We start from the raw sequence: 24,414 nt of genomic DNA on the forward strand, positions 1-24,414 counted from the left end.
AAAAACAAAAAACCAGGAGGAAGGAGGAAGATGATTATGGGCAGGAGGAGGAAGAAGAGGAGGAGAATGAGGGAGAGGAGAAGGAGGAGGGGGAAGGAGAGACAGGTTGAGTCCAGTCTGTGGCTGTTACTGGCTGTCCTTTGCTTTTTTGCTGACTGAGGAGGAAATGGCCATGCCTTTGCATGCAACCTACAGCAGAACAGCAACGTCACTGGGAAGAGGACAGTGAGACGGAGGTCCTTTTTTTTAAAAAAAGGATTTATTTATCTGTTTGTTTGTTTGTTTATTTATTTTTAAGGATCTATTTATTTCAGACAACTGTAGCTGTCTTCAGACACACCAGAAGAGTGCACGGATCCCTTTACAGATGGTTGTGAGCCACTATGTGATTGCTGGGAATTGAACTCAGGACCTCTGGAAGAGCAAGTAGCCAGTGTTCTTAACCACTGAGCCATCTCTTCAGCCTGAGAGTGAGGTCTTATACTAACTGCTTGGACTTGTCCACAGGTTCTCCAAGAGAGTCCCTGCCCCTGTTGACTCTGGTCATCATATTGTCTTAAGAGTCCAAGTTCTGTCTGGAATAGTCCCATCTAGGAGAGGACACAACTATTTGTACTCTTATGAAAGCTGGATGCTGGGCTTCCATCAACTGTAGCATCTCCCTCCTCCACAAGTCTGGGAGAACCACCTTTTGTTTCCCTGGATACAGAATTCACTGTTATTGGCCATTGTGTAAAACCTCCTCAAAGAATGTCTATCTGTGCACACCAACAATCGGCTTAGGTTAAATCATCTCTGGGTACTTATAAATCTTAGTACAGTGTATGTGTGTGTGTGTGTGTGTGTGTGTGTGTGTCTCATCTAATCAGCTGCTGTATTCTATTTTTGAACACTTGTAATTAAAATATAGTTTCAGCTTCCAGTTGTTAAAATCATGAGTGGAGAGCTCACATGTGTGAGCAGCAGGGAACTGTGTTTTCTGTTTGATCTTTCCTGAGAGAATTTCTGATAGCTTCTGCACAAAGCAGGGTAACCACAATACTTTTAGCCCTCACTGAACCTAGAGTATAGTAGGGCAGAAGGACTAAACAGGTCCTAATGGGCCATGTCTAGCCTCTGTCTTCTTGTTGGGATGGCCTGTTACAGGAGAGTGCATGGCACTGTGGGAAGCTGGAGGGACATAACTGAGGAAGTTGAGCCATTTGAGTGGGGCAGGTCCCCTCTGCATGTGCTACTTCTGCGGGTATTCAGTTGCATCTGGCTCAAGACACTTCATGGGGAGGAAGGATCTAGAACAAGTTGAGTCCAGGTCATGTGTCTTAGTCAGGGTTTCTATTCCTGCACAAACATCATGACCAAGAAGCAAGTTGGGGAGGAATTTATTGTAAGTTTATTCAGCTTACACTTCCATACTGCTGTTCATCACTGAGGAAGTCAGACTGGAACTCAAGCAGGTCAGGAAGCAGGAGCTGATGTAGAGGCCGTTGAGGGATGTTCTTTACTGGCTTGCTTCCCCTGGCTTGCTCAGCCTGCTTTTTTATAGAACCAAGACTACCAGGCCAGAGATGGCACCACCCACAAGGGAACTCCCCACTTGATCACTAATTGAGAAAATGCCTTACAGTTGGATCTCATGGAGGCATTTCCTTAACTGAAGCTCTTTTCTCGGTGATAACTCCAGCTGTGTCAAGTTGACACAAAAACCAGCCAGTACATCATGTCTCTTACAGGAAGAAAGTCAACCTGGGGTACTTAGTTCTGAACTAGTAGAGAAAATTGGCCTCATGTTCTATCATGTCGCTGTCCAGGCAATACTGCAAGGGCAGCTGGTCCTCCTGGAATCTTACCTGTAATAGCCACCCTCCAATTTTCCCCATGCACAGCTTTCTCCTAGAACATTCTGCATTCTTTAAAACCCAGAAGAAATGCTCTCCGAATCTAACAAACCCTTCCTGGATGTCGGTGAAGCCAGCCTTCCTGGTCGTAGGTGTCATGTCTGAGTCTGATGTGGTTCTTTTGAGTAGGATGGTTCCCAGGCCATGATGCCTCTGTGCACCCCTATTAGATGACATTACCGGTGTGTTGTCCGGGTTACAATCATTCAGGTTCCCCGTGGCTGGTAATAAGAACAGCAGGCAGGTGCTACTCTCGTTGCTTTATAAATATTTCATCTTCATAGCAGTCTCATGAGAGAGATGCCTTCTCTCACCCTCTGATGGGCCACGGTGGACACACCAATAAAAACAAGGAGAGAAAAATGAGACATTTGTTTTGTCAAAGTTCTGTGTGTCAGGAAATTTCAGAAATATAGACCCAAAGACAAAGGAAAGCTTGTGGTGTAGCTTCATGGAGGATGGACAGCTTTCAAAATGCGACGGAGGAAGACCATTTGCCTTGCTGGTGATGGATGGACAGGGTCCAGCAGAACTCTCCAGCGTCTCCTTACCTTCCCCTGCAGCACTCCTGGTTTAAGGAAGTCCCCGTCTGGAATGATGGTTTTACTGGCCAGTTGTCAACCTGACACAGGCCTGAGAAAAGCTAAACCTCTTTTGAGGAATTGATTCCCATCAGATTGACCCATGGGCTTGCCTGTGAGGCATTTCGTTGATTAATGAGAGAGGCTGCCCTTCTGCTGGAATGTACAAGAAGACAGGCTGAGCAAGCTGTGGAGAGCAAGCTGTGTTTCTCCATGAAGACTGCTTCAGTCCCCACTTCCAGAAACTGCCTTGACTTCCCTGATAATGAACTGTCATTTTGAAGTGTAAGATGAACTAAACCCTTTCCTTGCCAGGTTACTTTTGGTCAGGTAATTATTATCCCAGGTGCAAGAAGCAAACAAAGAGAATTGGCCCTAGGAAGAAAGGAGAAGGGAGAGGATGACTTTCCAGGATTGCGTCTGTAGGTTTGATGGAGACAGTCCTTGAGTCTATGACTTGCTGAGAGAAAACAATGCCTGGTTTCTATGGCCTGCTTCCGGGAATAAAGGAAGCAGAAAAAGAAGAGCAGGTCACAGAGGACCACTGACCTTCAGATCGAAGTCCCAGGCTGCAGAGTAACAACAGGCTTGGGCTGTGTTTTGCACTAACACCCAGGCCACTCTCTGACCCTGGATAAACCTGTACCTAGGTGGGGAATGAAGGTCAAAGGACGGAGGGAAGGAAGTGGTGAGGAATAGTGCCTGTGGACTGTCAGAATACCTTGCTGCTGAGGCCCACTATTTTGTGTGGAGGAGCTAGCCAGCACTGTGTGGTAGTGAGTCCTCCCCACCACTCGATGCAAACAACTTTCCGAGGCAGGCTGGCCCTAGAGTTCTGTGTGGCTGGCTGAGGTGGAGAACAACGAAGGGAGGCTTTTTTTTCTGTTTGTTTTTGATCAGCAGGTTTGGAAACTTTGAGTGCTTGGCTGAGAGCTGGTGGAAAGACTGCAGTGTTTCCTGTGGCCGTCAGTCTGGCTTCTGAGATAGGGAATTGGACCTTGGCTCTGCCTCTTGCAGGGGGATGTGTGCAGTCACTGAGGGACAGGCCTTGCGGGGAGGAGGGAAGCAGAGGCGTTACAGCCGAGGAAAAGGACTTTGAAAAGCAAATATCCCAAAAAGCAGAGCAAGGGAGGAAGTCTGTGCATTAGTTTGCAAAATAATGAACTTTCCAGTAGAAATGCTGATTCCCAAAGCCCGGAGCCCAGAGTGAGGGGAAGAGACCCAGCAGGCTCTCCAGTCTCATCCTGTTTTCCATTGAATTTCTTCTTCAGGAGGAAAAGAGTCTGGAATAGGCCTCTCTGAGCCTTGAGCTGCTGGCTCCCTTTCTGTTTCTATCCAAGGAGACAACCTAATAGCTGTTGTATAAAAAAAAAATGCTGGAGATTTCCTGGATTTTAAAAACAAACCATTGACTTGAGTTTAAAAAAAAAAAAAAAAACTCTCTGCATTTATATTTAAGGAGCAAGTGATTCATTCATGTATTCGTTTGCCTGGAAAATTTTGAGCTGTTCTGAGCCATGGCATCTGGGGCAGCCTGGACCTGCAAAGGTGAAGAGAAAGAGTTTCTTCTACTCTCCTCCCTTTGAGCAACTGGTGTAAACTAATAGAGCCAGGCCAGAGAAGAGCTCTGGTATTGTGGTCCTTCCAAGCACCCAAGAACATGTCTTTTGGCAGTTTCTACCTTCAAGGGCTCTGAAGTCTACTTTCTGTGGGAAGCTGCTGTGCGGTGCTGGCTGGGATTTCTTGAAACAGATGCAGGGAAAAAGGAAGAGGAAACAGGCAGCCTTAGAACACAGCAGCCATTGGTGTGGAAAGAGCAGACAAGGAAAAACCAACCTGGTACTTGTTTGGTTTTGGACCCCCAGTTCAGGGACTAAGGTATATTTTGCAATATCAAAGCAGACCTGGCCTTCAGGTTCTCCCAGCATCCTTTAGTCCCTACCTGGCACACCCTGTCCCCAGCTCAGAACTTTCCAGCCCAGGGGGTTCCCCCAGAGAAGGATTCTTCTTTCTCCTTTCTGTCTCTGTCTCTCTGTCTGTCTGTCTGTCTGTCTCTGTTTCTTTTTCTCCCTCTCTCCCTCTCCCTCCTCTGTTTTCCCCATGGTGACTCCCCTAGCCTCAATCCTCAAAGCCAGTGAACTCACTCACCCTATAGCAGCTTCCTGATAAACTAGCCTTTAGTCTAGTCTAATCTATCAGTGGAGACATAACCTATCAGTACATAGGACTAGCAAATCTTTGACGTTCATAGAGTTGGGGAACAGGATGGTTACTTGAAAGCAGGGTGTGAAAAGTTTTATGTCCAAACCTGAATTCACATTTAGACAATCAAGGCTGGAAGTGAGATGCTCAGATTCAAGTAAACCACAAATAAAAGTATTCGGGTCTGTCTGTTTGTCTGGTTTAGTCTGTCTGGTTCATTTTATCTCATGCCAATGTATAGCCCAGAAGCTGTAGTTAACTGTATTAGACTGTATTGTGTGAATTGGAAGCCATTACACAGAAGCTTTGGAAGGCTTTCCTGGAGACAGTGTCTCTACCGGGTGATGATGATTCAGTATGGAGTTAGGAAAAGTTTCCTGCCATGTTCCATTAACTTCTGCCCTAATCTATTCAGCAGTTCTCCTTCTCTTGAGAACCTGAGAAGACAACCTGAATTTCTTATTTCCTAATATCCCATGCATAGCCAGTGCCATAAGATGATGGTCTGTGGAGGAAAAATTTTGGGCAGATACATTTGCAAATATGTATATTGGCTGTGGAAAGTTCCCAGTACACATGTGTTAAGAGTCTCAAGAAGTCCCGCAGTGAAGCCTGCTGTATTAGTCAGGGATCTCTAGAGTCACAGAACTTATGGACAGTCTCTAGATAGTAAAGGAATTTATTGATGACTTACAGTCGGCAGCCCAATTCCCAACAATTGTTCAGTCGCAGCTGTGAATGGAAGTCCAAGGATCTAGGAGTTACTCAGTCTCACGCAGCAAGCAGGCGAAGGAGCAAGAGCTAGAGCTAGACTCCCTTCTTCCAATGTCCTTATATTGTCTCCAGCAGAAGGTGTAGCCCAGATTAAAGGTGTGTTCCTTAAACTCGGAGATTCAATCTTCTGGAATCCATAGCCACTATGGCTCAAGATCTTCAAACCAAGATCCAGATAAGGATCTCCAAGCCTCCAGATAAGGGTCACTGGTGAGCCTTCCAATTCCGGATTGTTGTTCATTCCAAATATTGTCAAGTTGACAACCAGGAATAGCCACTACACCTGCTTTTTAAAAGAATGCTCCAGAAAGTGTATCATGGGTTGCTGTTTCAGGCAGGTGTAGCCTGTCTTCTGATGTATGTGGATGTGAGGCATAGGACATGTTGCTTGGCCTGTAATGGTACTTATTTCAGACCACTGTTTGGAAGGGTATATAGTGTATACCACAGTTATTAGTAGCTACTATTTGATTCCATGTTTTCCAAGACGCTTGACTCTCTCCCCTTCCTCTTTTTCTTCTTCCATTACTTAATATCTCAGAGAAGTCATGTTGTGTGAGAGATGCTGAAGAGAGACCAGTTCCAGAAGTGAGCTTGCAGTCCCAGAGTGGAAAACAGCTCCTAAGGCCTGAGGACGAGGTGGTATAGAAATCCCACAATTGGAGGACCAGAGTCTATTACCACCGAGTGGCAAACATTAGTTGTATAAGTGGACTGTGTTTTATGCCAGCCATCTAATGACAAAATAAAAACTCAGGGCAGGAAACAAGTGTGATAAGAACCATGGATCAGGAGTCTTTCAATTCCAAGCAACAGAACCTGTGTTCAAATTCACAGAAAACAAGAAAATTCATTTGTTCCTGCGTCTAGGAAGGGAATTTAGGTTGGCAAAGTGATAGAAACTAGAAGGTTGGCAGCTAGGACCTTGCCCTCCCATCTTCTTGCCATCCCTCCCTCCATTGGCTTTTGCCCTTCTTGCCTCTTTTTCTTCTTTCAAGGTTTTACCACACATGAAGGGCACAGATCTGCAGACAGTTTTAGCTTCCCAGGCTTGGGGAAGAGAGAGAGAGAGAGAGAGAGAGAGAGAGAGAGAGAGAGCAAGCTTTTTTCTTACACTTCTTGGGCAGTCACCAAAACCAGACTTGTTTGGGTCCCATTTGTATTTGGTGCCAGTCACTGGTGTCAGAGATGGGGCTCGCAGACGTGGTCAGGCAGTAGCAGCTGGTGTGGGCCTACTACCCTAAAGAAGCCTTAGAGAAGTTGGATGAACAGAGTTCCCTACAGCTGTGAGTGACAGAATTGAGTTAGCTTACGGTCCTCACATGAAGTGCAGGTGTTCACAGTTTCCCGTTGAATTCATTTTCCTATTGGCTTTTAGCAGCTTGAAACAGACCACTGTATTTCTTCAACAAATTCTCACTTCACATCTCCTCTCCTTTTTATACACTTGAGACTATTAATGTCCACTTTTTTTTTGTTTTTTGTTTTTTGTTTTGTTTTGTTGTTGTTTTTCAAGACAGGGTTTCTCTGTATAGCTCTGGCTGTCCTGGAACTCACTTTGTAGACCAGGCTGGCCTCGAACTCAGAAATCCTCCTGCCTCTGCCTCCCGAGTGCAGGGATTAAAGGCCTGCGCCACCACGCCCGACTCTAATGTTCACTTGTAAGGCGAGTCTGTATAATGAGTGTGCTCAAAAGTGAGATTAGAATCAACCTCCTTTAGGGTCCCAGTCCCTAGTCAGGGGAGTCTCATGGACATGCCCATCCCCCAGGGGCAGTTGGTTATGCCTGAACATTTTGTTATGTCTTGACCTGGAGGTTCTCTGGGGAGCAGAGGCTGAGGACACTGTCAGTAGCTTGCAGTGCACCACTTCCTCAAGTATCATTTGGTCCCAAATGCCTGCGGGGCCTTGGTTGTGAAGCACTTGCTCGTGATTTTTATTCCCCCTTGAGTGTCAGAGTGTATACATAGAGGGAGGAATGGACCTCACTTGGCTGGGTGCTTTCTGCGCTCCGAGTTTCACCCCCAGCACTGCTCAAAAGCTGCACACAGAGAGAGGTATATGCTCGTAAGCAGGAGGCTCAGCAGTTCAGGGCCGTTCTTGGCTACATAGTGAATTTAAGTCAGTTGGGCTGCATGAGAACTTACATGTAAATTAATTATCATGTGAACATGATTTTTTTTTACATTTTTACCAATCAATTAACTTTAAAAATCAATATGATTGTCAAACATGCTTTATGATTTTAATTCTCATCCCTTTATTATGTCTTCTGTGTATCTATTACTCATGAATCTCCTGTTCTCGAGATTGTGTTGCTCATTTTCCTCAGACAAGTGTCTCCCTAATAACAACCTCAGGAGAAATGGCTGCAGAGGACAGTGAGGGCAGGTTGGGTGCTATTTGTTCCGACTATTTTCTCAGCTTGTCACTGTAGGTAAGCGTCCACAGCGGTTTTTGAGTGCAGAACTCTTTTGTCTTCTTTCTGTGAAGCCATTACTTAATGTCCTGCAGTTCTTGAGGATAAAGTTCTAGGATACAATGTCCTTAGAGCTGACTCCTTCTGAGGCCTCCTGCATTGGCTTCCAGCCTCACACGCTTTGTCCTGTGTGCCTGCTGCCACTGTCCTCATTCTTGTCAGGGCAGCAGCCATGCTAGGTCAAAGCTCTCATTCTTCACTCCATCTTTGGTTCTGAAGCCCTGTCTTCACTTCCAGTCACATTCTGAGGTCTTGGGGGGTTAGACCTTAATCAGAGGAACCAGCATGGAGGGTTCACAGGTACTACTGAAGAGTCTTCCTCACAGTGTGGAAACCTTTGGAAAAATGATTTAAACTTAACAAGATTGAGTGTTAACATATTTAGAGCAAATAACTCCTTTCATCACACAGTTATGACAAAGAGTAAATATAAGAATGTACCCAGCCTTTGCCTCCTTGGAGTTTGTCCCTGTCCTGACACCTGTCCTATGCCACTCATGGTGACACGTGAAGGAAGATGTTGGAAGGAAGATCTTCTGTCCAGGTTTCCAACATGTTGTATGGCAATGAGAGTAAATAACACATTTCTTGTCATGGCAAGTAGATAGCCCTGATAATTACTAAAATTACTGGCCATGGTGTTTGTCAGCAGCATTTACATAAAATAAAACATCAAGTTCATTGATTCAGTTTCTCCTTTTGCTCATTTTCTTTTGGTTGTTTTCATATTCTGCTGTGTTCCCTGGTCTCTAAGGCTCTCTAGTCCTTTCTTCTGTTTTTTTTTAACCATCTGGGGCCTAAGTATTACCACCAGGTCCCAGGTAACAATAGAATCAATCTGTAGACTCAGCCTCCATTGTATGTGGTTCATTGGAGCTCTCCAGTGTAGGGAGATACATATTCTTCTCTTGTTCTCATGGACTTCCATGGCAGACATTGTCCATCTATTTGATCTTGGACTTCCATGGCAGACATTGTCCATCTATTTGATTTATCAAAAAGAATGTCCTTTGTGAACACATTTCAGAAGAAAAACAAAGGCAGGACTCAGCAATTCTGGGAATCACAGCCCTGACTCCGGCTAGGTGATAGACTGTCCCCATGGCTTCATTATATCATGGCATTACTGCATCCCTGCATCACAGCATCACTATGTCACTCCATCACTGTACCACCAGGTCACTGTATCATTGCATCACTGTATCACAGCATCACTATATCACTAAATTACTGCACCTTGGTATCACAGTATCATTGCATCACTGTACCTATGCGTCATTGCATTGTTGTACAGTAGAGATGTTGCTAGTCAGACAGTTCCTAGAACTGTGACAACTGCAGGAGCCAAACAATTTATGAAGCAAAACTTTTCTTCTTTTAATTTTGACTCATAGTTTTAGAGATTTCAGCACACAGTCAGTTGGCTCTGTTGTTTCTATGCTATTGTGAGGCAGAACATCATGGTGGAGCAAAATTGCTCACACTGTGAAAGTCAGAGTGCAAGAAGAGAGAAAGGAGTGGGAGGGGCTAGTGAGTGGGAAGGAGACTAGCTATGGCCTTCATAAGTATAACCTTCTAAGTCACGCCTCTAGTCACCTAATTCCTCTTCCTAGGCCCCACTTCTTCCTAACATCTCCCCAAATTGTGACACCAACTGGGGACTGTGCTCCTAGCACTGAAGTCTGTGGTTATTTAATCCGTAGCAGACAATGAGATGCTATCGGTCTGTTTGGAATAGTGTGGTAGAGCACCTGGAACAGAGCTCTATCCACCCTAGCCTGTCTGCGCAGGCCTTCTTGAGGTACAATGCCCACAGAAAGCCGTAACCTCAGACGTGAAAACTGGAGAGGTCCAGAAAAATGGAACAGGCCTCAGGGTGACCTGAGACTACTTTCAGTGGAAGTTCCTTCCTCTTAGCACAGTCCAAGGCAAAGAGAAAAGGGAACCAGTCAACATTTTAAAAACAAGCTTAGTAGCTCCGCCCCTCTGTCCCCATAGGCATTGTCCCATCCTCAGAAATAATGTCCAGGAGTAGGTCAGAGGAAAGGAAAGAAGGGTTCAGGGGAGACCTGCTGCTGCTTCGAGGTTCTGTCCCACTGCTCCAACCTGGCCTCCCCTGTGTGGTTCTTTCACAGCAATGAATTGAAAGCAAGACAGACGTCTAGTAAGGGCCGGAGTGATTTCTGTCTCTTGTCTTAGAAACATGACTCAAGAAAACTTTCATTGATAGGATGGACCAACCAGAGCCGTGTGCATCCAAGATGTAGGCGTTAGTAAGCTGACTTTCTAGTGAGACAGATCTCCTCTATCACATACACGCAAGTATAAGCAAACAATTGAATGTCTGTATTAAGGTCACAGACTCTTAGTATGCCACATGGAATTATGTGGAGCCAGAAGGCAAGCAGGGTCACTTTAGAACTCTCCACCCACTCCAAGCTGCCTCCAGAGATTTATAGTTACCTTGGAAGGCGTGGTTAGGGTGTCTAGCCAACTGCCAAGGCTGCTTCCTCTATTGTTTCTGCCCTCAGTGATCCTCAGATTTCAGTCTCAGTGAGAATTATTATACCAGACTGTCCATGCTGATTGCATTAACGGGGCAATGTCAGGAAACCTGTACAGTCCTTGGGAGATGTGGGGTGTGATAAACTTAGTTTTCCTTTTGTTCGGAGCTCTCATGAAGGGTTAGTCATCTGACAGCCATTATTGAAAATGCTGGCCCTGGGAGTGTAACTGCACATGGGATGAGTCTTCCTTTAGGGTGTTCCTGTATATTCCCTGAGTGTTACACTAGGGGAAGCAAAAGGTACCAGGCGAACAAACTTGTCCAGAAAAGACTTAAAAGTATATTTTCTTCTTCTTCTTCTTCTTTTTTTTTTCCTTTGTTTTTTTGAGACAGGATTTCTCTGGATAGCCCTGGCTGTCCTGGAACTCACTTCTTAGACCAGGCTGGCCGCGAATTCAGAAATCTGCCTGCCTGTGCCTCCCGAGTGCTAGGACTAAAGGTGTGTGCCACCACTCCTGGCTTTCAAAGTATATTTCTATCTGTTATGACTGACCAAAAATTGAGTCAGTCTGGTTTATGTGTTGATAGTTGCTTCAGAGACAAGAAGGGCATTCACCTGTGTAGCTCCAGTGGCACGGCCCTGACCATTAGTGATCTCCCCAGAGTGTGTGCTGCCTCAGGACCTCTCAGTGAGGAGAGGTCAGAGATCCTGTCCACCCTGTTACAGTGCATAGGGTGGAGGTCTGGCAGAGGTCTCATCTTTCTCAAGTGGTAGCCAAAGCTACTGAGATAGGAGCAGCAGAGACTGTATTCAAGGCCAGGATGAGGTCCTCTGAGGATGGAAAAGAGGGAAGGATTGCTCATTCTGCAACTGTGCTCCCTGCCTGCTCTGCAGTTGTCACTACAGGGAGAGCCCATGAGGCCTAGCTGGCCTGGGAAGGAAGCCAGGGAAGTCCTGGCTTCCCCCTGTCAATGGCTGCTTTGTGCTGCTGGCCTCCTGCTCTCAAGGGGAGACACTGGAGAGCCTGCCTTTGTGTTCTCACCTGCTCAGCAGGTTTTCCTCCCAGAAAGAAAGACCAGTTGAAGTGGGAAGAAAACAAGAGCGGCCTTTGATTTCTGGAAGGTTAAGTCCCTTCTTTCTTAATTGTAGACTGTTTCTCGTGGAGGGGCGGGACCGAGGGCTGTTCAATGCAGTTTTCTTTCTGTGATCTATTCTCTTGATCACCAGGGTTGGGTGTTTGTTGACTTGAATCCAGTTACCTGATACGCACACAGCCTGTGTTCATGGCAGACAGAGCTTCTTCCGTTCTTTTCATTCTAGGCCATATATTTGGCTGTGGATCTCTTGGGTTGAAGTGATTTGGTACTGATAGGGTTTGTGTTGTGAGTGTCCTCGGGTATTCAAGCAGGGCGGAGACCATGCAGAGCCAGCCCCATCCTTAGCTTACTTTGGTGCAGAATGGGGAGCTGGAGTTATTTTATAAGGTCATATTGTTTTCAGCTTTGAGCGGTTTTAAACACAAGGAAGACTTAGTATTGTTTTAATAATCATGTCTTCAGGATATCATCCTAGAAGAATTAAACTTACTGGAACATAATGCAAGCCATCAGGGCTTTTAACACAGCTGGCTGAAGGCCTTCTAAACAGCTGTACAGGAACAGGTACTTCTTGCCTGGAGAGTGTGGGCAAGGAACCAACTGCTCCCTGATGCTTTCTCTTTCTTCTTTTGCCTCTTCTTAATTGGCTTCAGGGTCTTGCTTATTTTAAGACTATTCCAGGAATGTTTCTGCCTCAGAGCTTCTACACTTACTCTTTCCCTAGTCCATGGAGCGATTTCTCAGCTCTCCACAGGGCCTGCTGTCTATCACATTTCTCCCAGGTCTTTACTCAGCCTCCACAGGCTCAGTCAGGCTTTCTCTGCACAGTTTTTTTTTTTTTGCAATCGAGGTCCCTTTATCTATGCCACCCCCAAATCAGCAACACCAGCCTGCACCGATGAGCCCCAACCCACTTTATTCTTCTTGTCCCTTGCTGGCATCTAACACCCAGGTCTGCACCTGTGTTCTCAGCACACAAAGCAAGCCTGGCACCCAAAGGAGGGCAGTAATGATTTGTGGATGAAAGATGAAACCACTGCTTTGTGGGTTTGTCCTTGCTGGGCGCCACTGATTAGCACAACAGGGTTGCTAATCATCCTTAGCCAGGAGCAATAGCTTTGTTTGGGTTTAGTTCATTTCCTGGCCAGCTCCACCGCAGCTAGTTATCCACACAACTGCCGGTATCACTGAGGTGTCCCCATTAACACTGCCATGCCTGTGATGCTCACTGGCCATGGAAATCGGGATAGAAAGGGACAAAAATCTATGCTGGTCAGGTAAAGAATGAAAGAAGTGTTATAGATTTTGTTCCTGAGAGAAAAGGGCCCACGATCTACAGAAACGGGCAGTGTCTAAGGAAGGGGACATGTGACTTTCCATTATTATGTTTAGCAATGAGAAGAATACAAACTAAAAAGTGCACTGAGGTGTGGGTTTTCAGCCTGCCAAGCTTTTTCAGGCTGGGACTCACTCCATCTGTTGGTGAGGCTGTGTGCAAGCAGGCTGCCGCAGGCTTTGCTAGAAGGAGGGCACGGGCACGTAGGTGGAGCCTTAAGGAGGGACTTTGGAGATGCCTATCAAACTTTAAACAGTATGTTCTCTTTGACCCAACAAGTTTACTTTTTTGATTCTATTGTAGGCATTAACCTTTACAGGTGAAGAAATTATATAAGCATAACTTTATGCCTTGCAAGTCTGGTTTGTAATACCAAAGGCAAGAAAGAAATCATGGAAGCACCCCACAGCAGGGACCTGGCTCATCAGGGAGGTCACACCCTGGTGACCAGCTGTGAAAAGAATGAGTGTGCGCCAGCACTGTACCATACAGAGGCCTAGAAGAGACACTAAGTTATGAAGGGTACAGGGTTCTGCTTTTGTATAAAGAAAGGGGGAAAAGTCAGAATATATTTTTGTTTTTGTTTTCCATCCATGAGGGTGTTCAGAAGGAGAGCATTAAGAGCCAATCACACCACAGCTGTAGGTTAGAGGAAAGGCCTGATGGGTGGGGTGACATTCGGGAAGTAACCACATTGCAGATCCGGGCGCTGCACCTTTTGAATTGAGTTGTCAGTAAGCTAACGGAATGGAGAGGCAGGGGAGGAAAATCAGAACTTCTTTTGTGAGAGAAGGGAAGGCTCTCCTGAAAGCTCCCAGGCCTCGTGGATATTCTCCCACTGGAAGACTGGCCGTGGGGAGGGAGTGTGAGCACGTGTGAACTCCTGGGGAATTTCTCCTTCCTCATGATATCCTGGTTGCTATAGTGCAGATCTATTTGTAACACACAGAAAATGCTTTAAATAAAAGCTACTTCCTGACCATGACTTCCTGGGCAATGTGTTCTTCCGGAGACTGTTGAACGCCAAAGTTTACAAGCAGTCTGAGCGCGAACCCTGCCCATTCAGGTCGGAGCACCATTGGGAGCAGGGTTCCATCCTGTGGTCAGGGGGTTGCTGTGCTCCTGAAAAAAAAAAAAAGAAAGAAAGAAAGAAAAGAAAAGGAGAAAAAAGATGCAGGAAGCCGAACTCCCAGGGCAGAGTCTGCTGGAGGCTTTGCCTCCAGTGCTTAAGTGTAGCCTCCATCTTTCTTTGGGGACCCAGGGCGCGGTTGGCTGTGCCGCTGTGGCTTCATTCTCTGGGGCGCCAAGGGGAGCATTTCTCATACACCAGTGAAAACAGGAAGTGATGATGAAGCTAGTTTGCCTTGCATCTGCGCTGAACTACTTTCTTTTTGTCATTCTTCATTAGGTTTAGACACGTGTGCCGGTCCACGCGGTAGGACCTCCGTTTCTACCTGCTTTGTACTTCCTCCAGTCACACAATGCCGCCGCCTTCGGACATCGTGAAGGTGGCCATAGAATGGCCTGGCGCCTACCCTAAACTCATGGAGATTGACCAGGTGAGTAAGGCAGGTAGGACTGGAGAGCTCACAACAGTTTTCTTCTTCGCACTGAGTGGTTGCAGATTTTGAATAGCTTCATGTCCTTACTCTAAGGGGCTCTGAAATCCGGGCAGTACTTACTACAGTGTGGTCTGTGTATATACAATGGCAGTGGATGGGACTTTTATAGTCTTGCCCCATCTGCTGGATTCTGTCAATACTGGGTTCCTATCTGAAGCAGTAGTGATAGCAGCTGGAGGGATTGGGTTCTGAGCATCAGGACAGATGGACTGTCCCATCCTACTGCTGGGACTCGTGACGGAGCAGATTTTTATATGGGCAATGTAAAACTTACTTTAAAAAAACATCTATTTATCTCCAGAAGAACCAACAAGTGTTTTGTTATATTAACAACTTTATAATAAAATTAGTACAGACCACATTATCTGGAATATGGTACAGAGTCAGAAAATATGTAATGAATATAAAGGGAGATTCATCTAAGAATCATGTCGTCTGTGGGTATGGATGATTGGCGGTCATGTGACCTGGTTCTGACTCTGATTACAGATTGTCCAGGGAATTTGCTTTGTTCTCATTTCACTGAGGTCATTCTAGAACAAGTGATTGGAGGGAAGAAGGACGAGACTTAATTTATACTTACAGGGTTCAAGAGGTATAGTGGCATTCTATACTTTCAATTAGAATACCATGGCAACGCCAGCCATTATACTCTTGATACTATTTTATAATTATAGTCACAGTTCTTTTTCTGGTCGGATTTTATTATCAGGTTGAAGATCACCGGCCAGAGTTACATGGCATTGTGTAGATTCAAAGGAGTAATCTAAACAAACCCTACAGGTCAGATCAGAATAATTGGGCTCAAATCTGCATGTAAGAAAGGTTACATTGTGCAGACCGTGAAAGAGTGACCATCACACCAGCATCTCACTGTCATTTTCACTCAATGGAGAAACAACTCTTACAAGTAAAGCCTGCACCATAGCTTTGTGCAGGTGTCAGGCAGCCAGCACTCATGCTTCAGCCAGCACTCACACTTCTTCACACGAGGGGCCCAGGACCACTTACATTTTGCCTTTAAAGAGATTATCTAGTGATATTTGTCATAGACTGAATGTGGTTGGGATTAGGTGTGGTGTGTCCAAAAGAATGACAACCAAGGTAAAAGTGGTCCCTCAGTCACAGCAGTCCTGTGCTCTGCAGAGGACTGGGGCACGGTCCATTCTGTCTCTTTGGTTTGCTTTATCAGCATTCAGGGTTCAGGAACAGATGCCTGGGCCTTAGAAATGCAGATTCTCAGGCCTTTCCTAGACTGCTGACCCAGATATGCATGATGACAAGATTCCCAGGGTATCCCCGTGTACAACTAAGTGACAAGTGGCACCCAAGCCAGGGTGCACATTAGAGTCACTGTCACCGTCAGTTTATTCGAAGAGAGTCTCATTTCCTGGTTCTGATGAACTATTTAATTTTGGTTTAATCATGATTGGTGGAATTTATGGCTTCTCTGTTAAGGCAGCCTTAGATTCATATTCCAGATGCCTGGGGAGTCAATAGAATGTTCTCTGCTCTGGGGATGGCCTTCTCTGTGTATGGGAGTTTCAACAATTTAAAAAGAAAATAATCTTTGTACTTTGGAACAATTTTAGATTTATAGAAAACTGCAAAGACTCTATGCGTTTCCATTGATTCCCTTATATTTTGTATTCCCTAACTCTAACATTGTTGCACAATTTTAGACCAGATGCTTGCTCCATAATCACATTAAATACAGTATTAGTCCATATTTATATCTCATCATTTGTTTCAGTAAAGTCATTTATAGCCATTTTTCTATGATGTCTAAAAGCCCACCCCAAATCATCTACAACATTTATTATTATACCTCTTTTGTCTCCATTGTCCGAAATACTTCTTTAGCCATTTCTGGCAGTTATTTTATGGAAAGCACTTCAGCTTGGGGTTCCCTGGTACATTCTGTCTAGTAGATTTGAATTTTGCATTTTGAGATAAAGTACCAGGGAAATGGTGCCATGTCCTCTTCAGGGAGACACATCAGGGAACTCTCCCATGACTTTCTTTCATTCTTGTTCGTTATTCCAGTGCCATGGACGAGAACATGGGCATTCAGAGAAGTCATGTTACCTGTCAGTTAGTGAGAAGGCTGGGTCAGGACTGGGGGCTTCCTTTCCTCTCAAGATTTAAATTTTAGATGGTTGTCTGAATTCCAGTCCTCGTGGCAATTCCACACTGAGGCAGACAAAGAATGAGGAAGCCAGGCTCTTCCTGCCTGGGAGGACTTACAGTAGCCCCACAGCAACACTGCAGTCAGATCTTGTTTCCTGATACAATGCAAACTTGGCATGAGACTTGGAAACATACTTTCACATGCACTGAATACTTGAAATGATGACTAGCAGGAGTTTCCCCTGGTCTGCTGCATCATTCAGTAAGGCTCCTACTGTCTGCCTGCCCCTTGCACACTTGTTAGCAGAAATGTTGGAAAGCGCATTGCTTCCTTTAAACCCAGATAACTACTATTTCACTCACAGCTTTTTGGTAAAGGTTGGGTTAGGCATTGCTGTTTTGGGGCCTCCCGCCTTCATGCTGCCATCGTCTCAACTCTGAGTAGGTGTCCTTGAACCTTGTGCTGGAATTGTGCAGGAAGTTTACCCAGAGTATACAATGCTGAGCTGCAGAGAATTTTATTCTGTCAACAAGGGCAGGGATGCACTTAACATAATAAGCACCAGTGACTAGGAGTGAACTTGCACTTAAAGGCTGTTTCTCCAATGTCTTGTGACCACTCTGTCCTTGATAGATGGACACTTCGCCAGTGAATCGTGGTGGAGGGGCTTCTGCTGTGGTAGTTATCTGGGCTCCACTCTACCCAGCTGTCCTCTAATGGCACCTGTTCCCAAGGACATCTGCTTGCTCACTGTGGACTTGTTTACATTCCTTCAAAGTCTTGAGCAGATTCCTTTTGTGTTTTTTTCTGCTCAACAGGAAGACTCGCTAGGATCTTCTCGTGAATGGACTTTTGCTGCACCAGATGGCACATTCCAAAGTCATCCTCTCTCTTGGTCCAGTACTTGACCCTGTTCCAGCCAGGCTGTGTAGGGCTAAAGAGGGTGGTCTTCAAGATGGCAGAAGCCAGAGTGCTGCCACACTTTCTGTTTTAGTTATCTTTCCCCTAGTAAATACTGCATAACTGTGGAGTCTGAGCATCTGGCCAGAGGTTCTTCCTGAGTGGCAGTGCCAGTGTAGAGGGTGGTGGGGTGAGGGTGGGGGTGGGAATGGTGTGCAGTAGAGATGTGTGTTGTGTTTGCTGGGGCAGAGCAGGAGTACTGACTCCTGGCAAGGATCTTTGGTTGGAATTTCAGCTACAGTAACAAAGTACTTTAGATGGAATAATAAACAGATCTTGTTCTTCCCATTTTTGGAGACTGGGAGTTGAAGATCAAGCCACCAAGGTTGAGGATCTGGTAGGATCTGCAGTTACCAAAGGTTTGCTTCCATGGCCCATGGTACAGGCTGACTCTCTGGGTCACAGTGTAAGGATGGCTTTCCTGACTTAGTCACCTATCAAAGGCTCCACTGCCCTGTCCCACCACCAGAGGCTTAGTTTCAGCTCAGACTGAGAACACACACATTCCAAGCTATGCTATCTTAGGGTCCTGGTTTCTGGACTAGCTCAGTTTCTGACATTGAGATTTGAAAACCTGCCTTGTGAAAGGTTCTCTGTCTCTCTGTCTGTCTCTCTCTCCAACCTGTCTTCCTTTTCCAGGAGAGACAGAAGAGGGGCTGGCCTTTCAGCCTATTCCAGCCCAGTCCATCTCTTGTGGTTCTTAGCAGCCTTTCTTTGAAAGGCTTTGGCCCCATCCAGTGCTGCTCCCTTTACAGACTCTTTTCTCCGACAACAAGATTCTTACTGTTGGAAATTGTCCTGTTGGAACTCTGATCAGCCATTCCCTTACAGTTCCTCTACTCTCATACTTGCATGGATGCTTTCAGCATATTAGCTATGATGTCATGGTGCCTTCTGTGGGTGAACAGCACTTTCCTTTCCTATGGAGCTGGCCTTGCTGATATACTATCTACTAGCTTCAGTCCAGTGGTCTTCCCTCAGCCTCATTTCCCCTGTAATACTACACAGAATACTCCTACAGCCCTATCCTCAGACATCAGTCAGTCCTGTGAGACTTCTTCATTCCTTGGTTATTCTGGATGAAGTTTCCTCCTTGATCCTAGTCTACTTCTGTCCAGATCTTTTCTATCCTCAGCCTTATGGTTTGTGCACTCACCGTGGATGGGAAATTTTGATCTTAATTCCATGATCTCCCAGATGTTAAATATGATCCCTGTCTATGTGATACCTGCTCCCATGACCAGTGTGGGGTATTATCTGGCATCACTTTCAAATCTCTGTGTGTTGGAGGCATGGTTTTCCATATATAAACTACTCTTACCTACTCTTACCTTTAAAAGGCATACAGATGGTTGGTGGTATTCTACACTTGTAAAGAAAATGGTCTCAGGGGATCAAATATAGTCCAGTGGATGGGCCGTATACTTTGTACAAGGAGACTATTTGCATGTCAGACAAAGGGCCAGTCATCTTCACTATGTGTGTTAGGGAACTGCTGATCAAGTCCCAGAGGGTGATGATGTTTGACAACTTTTCCTGGGGAGACATAATACACACTCACTACAGATTGGTAGCCCATGGTAGACCCAACTTGGTGAACATTATTATTAGAGCTAGTTACACAAACACGAGTGAAGGGTTGCTTACAGAAGCAGAGATGACTCAAAGACAGCTGCATGAACACAGCCAATGTCAGCATGGGTAACAGCTTATAAAGGCTAGAAATCTGACCCTCACTACACAGCATGAAGGCAGCCCAGCAGGTTGAAGAGTGTTCTCTTCTGGTGTCTCAGTTCTTCTGAGCATCCCCCAGGCAGCTGCTCTGCTGGTCATTGTTTCTTCTAGGCAGTTTGGCCTGTTGTTTTCTCCAGGCTGCTAGGCTTGGCTCCCTGTTTTCTTTGTAGCTAGGGTGTTCTGAGAGAACTCTCAAGCAGTCTTTACTGTTTCCTCTTGAGGAGGGAGGAGCCTAGTGAATCTGGTCAGTTTCAGGCACTTCCTGAAAGTATTTTGAGTTGTTTACTACTTCCTGTCTTAAGAAGCTTCCCTTTAGGCTGGATACCCAACAGAAGGAAAGATGTCCTTGGCTTCCAGACTTAATTTGGCAGGTTCATAATTGGTTCCTGGATTTTCAGGGCCTCCTTGCTCATTCCTGTCAGAGTGAATTTGTATTAGGTCATTTTTCTGTTCTGAGGATTGAGAGAAGGATTTTGTTTGAGAACAGTGAAATATCCTAAAGGAAAAAAAAAGATTATGAATGATTATGATTATGGGATTTTCTAGTGATTCTCAGTCTCAAATCAATATCCTCAGCATAGCTAGCTTCATAGCCTCCTGTCATTTCCTCCCATTGATCTGTGTCTGAGGCATCTGTCCTTCTCAAGTCCCCTCCTGCTTCCTAAGTGCAGATTCTTTAGTATGTCCCTGCGTGGTCATAGGCTTCCTCATTTCTCCAGTGTCCCTCCAGCCGTTTACGGCTCTGAAACCCTCCCAGTGTGTTACCTTGCCTGCCTCTGCTGGGAACCTTAGCTCCCACTGAGCTCTGCCTCCTTACCCAGCTCTTTTCTTAGCACATTGTCATACAGTCTTTTTCCCAGCCTTTCATTTTTTGAGCCATTTTTACTGCCTGCTGTTTTTATTTGCAGTTAATAAATTCTGTATGCAATGTAATTTACATTTCTCTTGTGAAATTGATTAGAAGCTCCTAGTGGTCAGCCTGTGGCCTGGGGCCTAGTACACTGATCTCTTTTGTCTGTGTGTATACCTTGGACATGAATTTTCAACAGCTAAGATAAGAATAAAGTTTTGATCGTTTTCATTTGTCACATTTTAAAGAACACCTTTCCATATATTGATGGCAAGTTTGTTTCCCCAGAAGAAACACAGATATATGTGTTTTTTGGGTAACCATGTATACACTGCCTGTGTTTTTTTCCCCAGTTATCATGTTTTTGTAGTATGTTTAAGGTATAATTCAGCAGGTGAAAATGTGAGTTAGATTAGACTTTTTAAAAGAGCATTAATTGAGTAAAGTGCATTCAGAGTTTGGCATTTCAGGGTTTTGTGGGTCATTCCCGTAACAGTAGCAACAGGAATAATAATGGCTGCCATCTAGTCAACATATACTGTGCCAGGCAGCATACATGCTCTGTGCATCGAGTTTTGTCAGATTCCTACAGCCCTAAAGTTCCACAAAGGTGTCCTTTTTCATAATTATTCACAGGCCCATCCGCTGGGCCCCCAGGAGGAATTCTGCTAGGAAGGTGCTGCATTGAATCCAGCACTGTTGGAGAAGCTGTGCAGGCAGGCATTAGTAAATCTAGGTCTCTCTGTTGGCTGGTTCTGCTATCGCCTCTCCATCTATTGTGTTCCTCCTTAGTGATTCTTCCCAGTGACGGCAGTCTGGTTTGAACGAAAACACACACCATCATAGGTGTGCCTGCTCCATGGCTATCACTGACATCTTCAGGAACGTGTTGAGTGAAGAGAGCCAAGACTCCATTTTCTTAAAAACCACAGGTGATCTGCCCCCCGGGCCATGCAAGCCCTACAGGCTCAGACAGGCTAGCATGCAGGAGGTGGGTGGGCTCCTGGGCAACAGATTAGCAGGGCGCTTAAAATATGGACTTGGTGGAGACTGATTGGACTAAATAAGTTAGCATTTCCCTTGGGTATTACCAGGAGAGGGTTCCAATTTTGTAAGGAAGAATTGGCAGTATTCCTAAGTCCTTTCTTGCTTACATGGCTCTGTGAGGGAAACATTCTGCTCTCTGCCTAATGATGCCACCACTATTAGCAGCCAGATCTCATTCTCCTGTTATACAGAATAGAAGGAGCATCTCATGTTTTAGGCAAATCTCAAACCAATAATCAAAATTTCTCCTTGAATACATTAAACCAGATCTTCAGCTCGGGAAGCTGCAAATCTCAAGGTGTTTAAACATTGATTGTTTGGTCAAAAGCAACCGATAGATACCAAGCTCCAAATAAAAACAGCTGAATTCAGATGAGGCTCTTAAGATAATGTAAGATGAGAAAAATCAAGACAGAATTGTGACAGAACTTCTTTGTAACCTTGCAGTGTTTCTCTCTAGCTCCTGGGTTAGATGCTTACCTCTGGTGCTTTGAGCCTGATGATGCTTATTTTTGGGGCTGCCCTGTATCTCCTGGCACTTTAAGGACATCCTAGCTTTCCTCATTAGCTGCCAGTATCACCTCTCTAGCAGTGTGATGAGCAGAAGTGTCTAGACATTGCCAAATATTCCTCGGGCAGGGGATAAAATATCTATCCTCCTGTTCAAAATGAACCAGATGAGAGATCCCTAGCTTGGCTTTGCATTAGGATTGCTCGGGAGCCATTGAAAATACAAAGAGGATGGATGAGTGGTTTGGGTCCATGGATTACTGTTTTTATCCATCTCCCTTGGGGGATGATCTCATGGTTTGTGTTGCATTTGGGAAACACTGTTGTGAGGGCTGGGCATTTACTGGCTCTGCTGCAATGTGTCTGGCTCCCACAGTAAATTTCAATGCCTCCCTTAAAGCAGATGATCTATTTCTGCATCAATAACAGTGTCCTAATAATTCTGGGCCTCTCCTTGCTTTATGCAGTAAAGTAAGGAGTACAAACATGACACCCTCAAACACTCTCTTAACCTCAGGTGGGAAGTGTGTGATAAGCCAGTGATACTACAGTAGGCTTTTTCTGGAATGCTGCTGGTGGGGGAAGTCATCCCTCCTCTGATGGTTGCAATGCTTCAGTTTGGTAATGTAGCAGCTATTTCTTAAACTTCCTTTAAAATAATGTGATTGTGGTAGTTCCTTTTCTGGGTCTCTCTCTCTCTCTCTCTCTCTCTCTCTCTCTCTCTCTCTCTCTCTCTCTCTCTCTCTCTCTCATAGGGTAGTCTATAGAACTACATATGATAGAATATTACATGAATAGGAAAAGAAAAGCAACTAGTGTATTTCTCCCCTCAACTGAGTTTAACAATTGTTGGAACCAGGAGTGAACCCTGGCTTCCAAGCCGTTCTTTTTTTTGAAGAAAACCATATGATTTGCATGCTCGCTGGTTGGTGTGGGGTTATTCTGCAGCCGGCCTCCTCCATAGAATCTATGCTTAATGAAGTTTGGGCAACTCAGGGCAGAGTTTTGAGTCAATAGTATTCGACTGAAACTTCGTGAGTAAAGCTTTCTTAATTTCTGCAACGTTTTGTATGTGTCATGCCTTGTGTTTTGTTTTTAATAAATCAGCTAGAGATTAGTGTGTGATGAGACACACACAGACACAGATCAGTTTGTGCGTGTGCATGCACACACACACACACACACACACACACACACACACACACTCACTTCAGTATGAAGGACCCTGTGTCCTCAGAATGATGACCTTTCACTTTATAAGTAAAGACAGCTTCTGACTGAGGTAAAGTGTGTCCAGAGCTCTGGGGAGGAGAAGACAGTCATGGGAATGGAACACCTGCTTGCTCTTTTTTATATCTAGCAACCATTCAGTTGCTAAGTGTGTCCTTTCAGTCATTGCTGTCTCTATCATGGTGACAACTCCTTGCATCTCCCACACTTCCTCAAAGAAATCAGTGCTGGAAAGTCTCCCTTCTGAATGGCTCAGGACTCTGCCTATGTTGGACACTGTCCTTTCTGTGGCTTCTAGAATCCGTGTCCTTATCCCTTATATGGACTTTGCCAGCCTTTGTAGGGCCACAGTGGCTTATGTCTGTCATCATATGCCACATTCCCTCCATGTTCATACAGAGTCCTTTCCTCCTTAGAACCATAATAAATCAAGTTTTTCTGAACTGGAACTCAGGTGCCTTGCTTCTCTGCCTAGCTGACATTCACTCTCCCGTCTCAGATGAAGCCTAGATTCCTGAGGGAGGTCATGTCTGACTCTTTAGACTAGATAAATGAGGGCCCTGTGTGCACCTGTGATACCAGGAAGGGTTCTCCTTGCCAACCTTGAAGCCCACTGTGTGATCTACATTGTTCCCGAGCGTGCCTTGTACTTGCAAAGTCACAGCTGTATGCCCTGTTAGCAGAGTAAAGGAGAGAGATGATGTTACTGTTCTCTGTTTATTGATAAATACAGTGTAGTACAATTGTGAAAATGGATGGCTTTTGACAGAGTACTACTTTCCTTATCCTCATTAAGGATTCTAAATATGAGAGCCTCATGAGACCGACCCAGTGACTGTGGGACAAGTTTGTGATAACATGGTAGGATTTAATACAGTTTTCGTCAGTGATGGGATGATTCTAATTTCTAGCCGATATCCCTGACTTCTTAATCCATATAGATGCCTAGACATCTGCCTCTTTGCCCTTCTAGAAATCTCTAGTTCTTCAATTTTAAAATGTCTCCACTCCAAGGTTTCTTCTGCCACTGTGTAATTCTCTCCCTCCTTCCTCCGTAAGGATGGGCATCACCTTATCCCTTCTGCATCAGCGAAACTGTGAGTTTTCCTAGATTCCCCTGTCCCTCGGTAGGCATGCTGCCCACCAGCCCGTGTAGACAGCTTTCCTTCCACTGTGATCTCATTTCCTGCTACTGAGGCCTTCCTTGTCAGTGTTGAGGAAAACACCCCCAGAAAACTGAAACATAGGACAGCATCAAGTCTCGTCAAAGGAAGAACTTTATAAGAAAGGCATTAGTAACTATAAAAACAAAGACTATTAACATACAGTTGTAAACCAAGAACGAGTAAGCATGAAAAAAAGCCAACTAGAAACCCTGAGAAGGAAAGGTTGCAAATAGGTAATAAAATACAAGGTACAGTATACCAAATATTTAAAAGAATAAAAAACAAAGTGATTT

General features: G+C 45.0%; 1 protein-coding gene across 7 annotated transcripts in view; it reads left to right on the forward strand.

Moving 5' to 3' along the window:
- The window catches only part of Elmo1 (engulfment and cell motility 1), a 517,847-nt gene that overhangs the window by 80,568 nt on the left and 412,865 nt on the right, over positions 1-24,414 (forward strand). For 4 of the 7 annotated variants that reach the window (NM_080288.2, XM_006516544.4, XM_006516547.3 and 1 more), the window contains exon 2: positions 14,280-14,430. In NM_080288.2, the coding sequence (NP_525027.1) occupies positions 14,353-14,430 (78 nt within the window). In that variant the 5' untranslated portion in view covers positions 14,280-14,352. Of the gene's footprint in view, positions 1-9,432; positions 13,938-14,279; positions 14,431-20,960; positions 21,101-24,414 lie in introns of those variants that run through there. The other 3 variants (XM_006516545.4, XM_030247141.1, XM_030247142.1) reach the window with 2 other exon arrangements.

The sequence above is a fragment of the Mus musculus genome, chromosome 13 (genome assembly GCF_000001635.26).
Source record: "Mus musculus strain C57BL/6J chromosome 13, GRCm38.p6 C57BL/6J".
Lineage (NCBI taxonomy): Eukaryota > Metazoa > Chordata > Mammalia > Rodentia > Muridae > Mus > Mus musculus.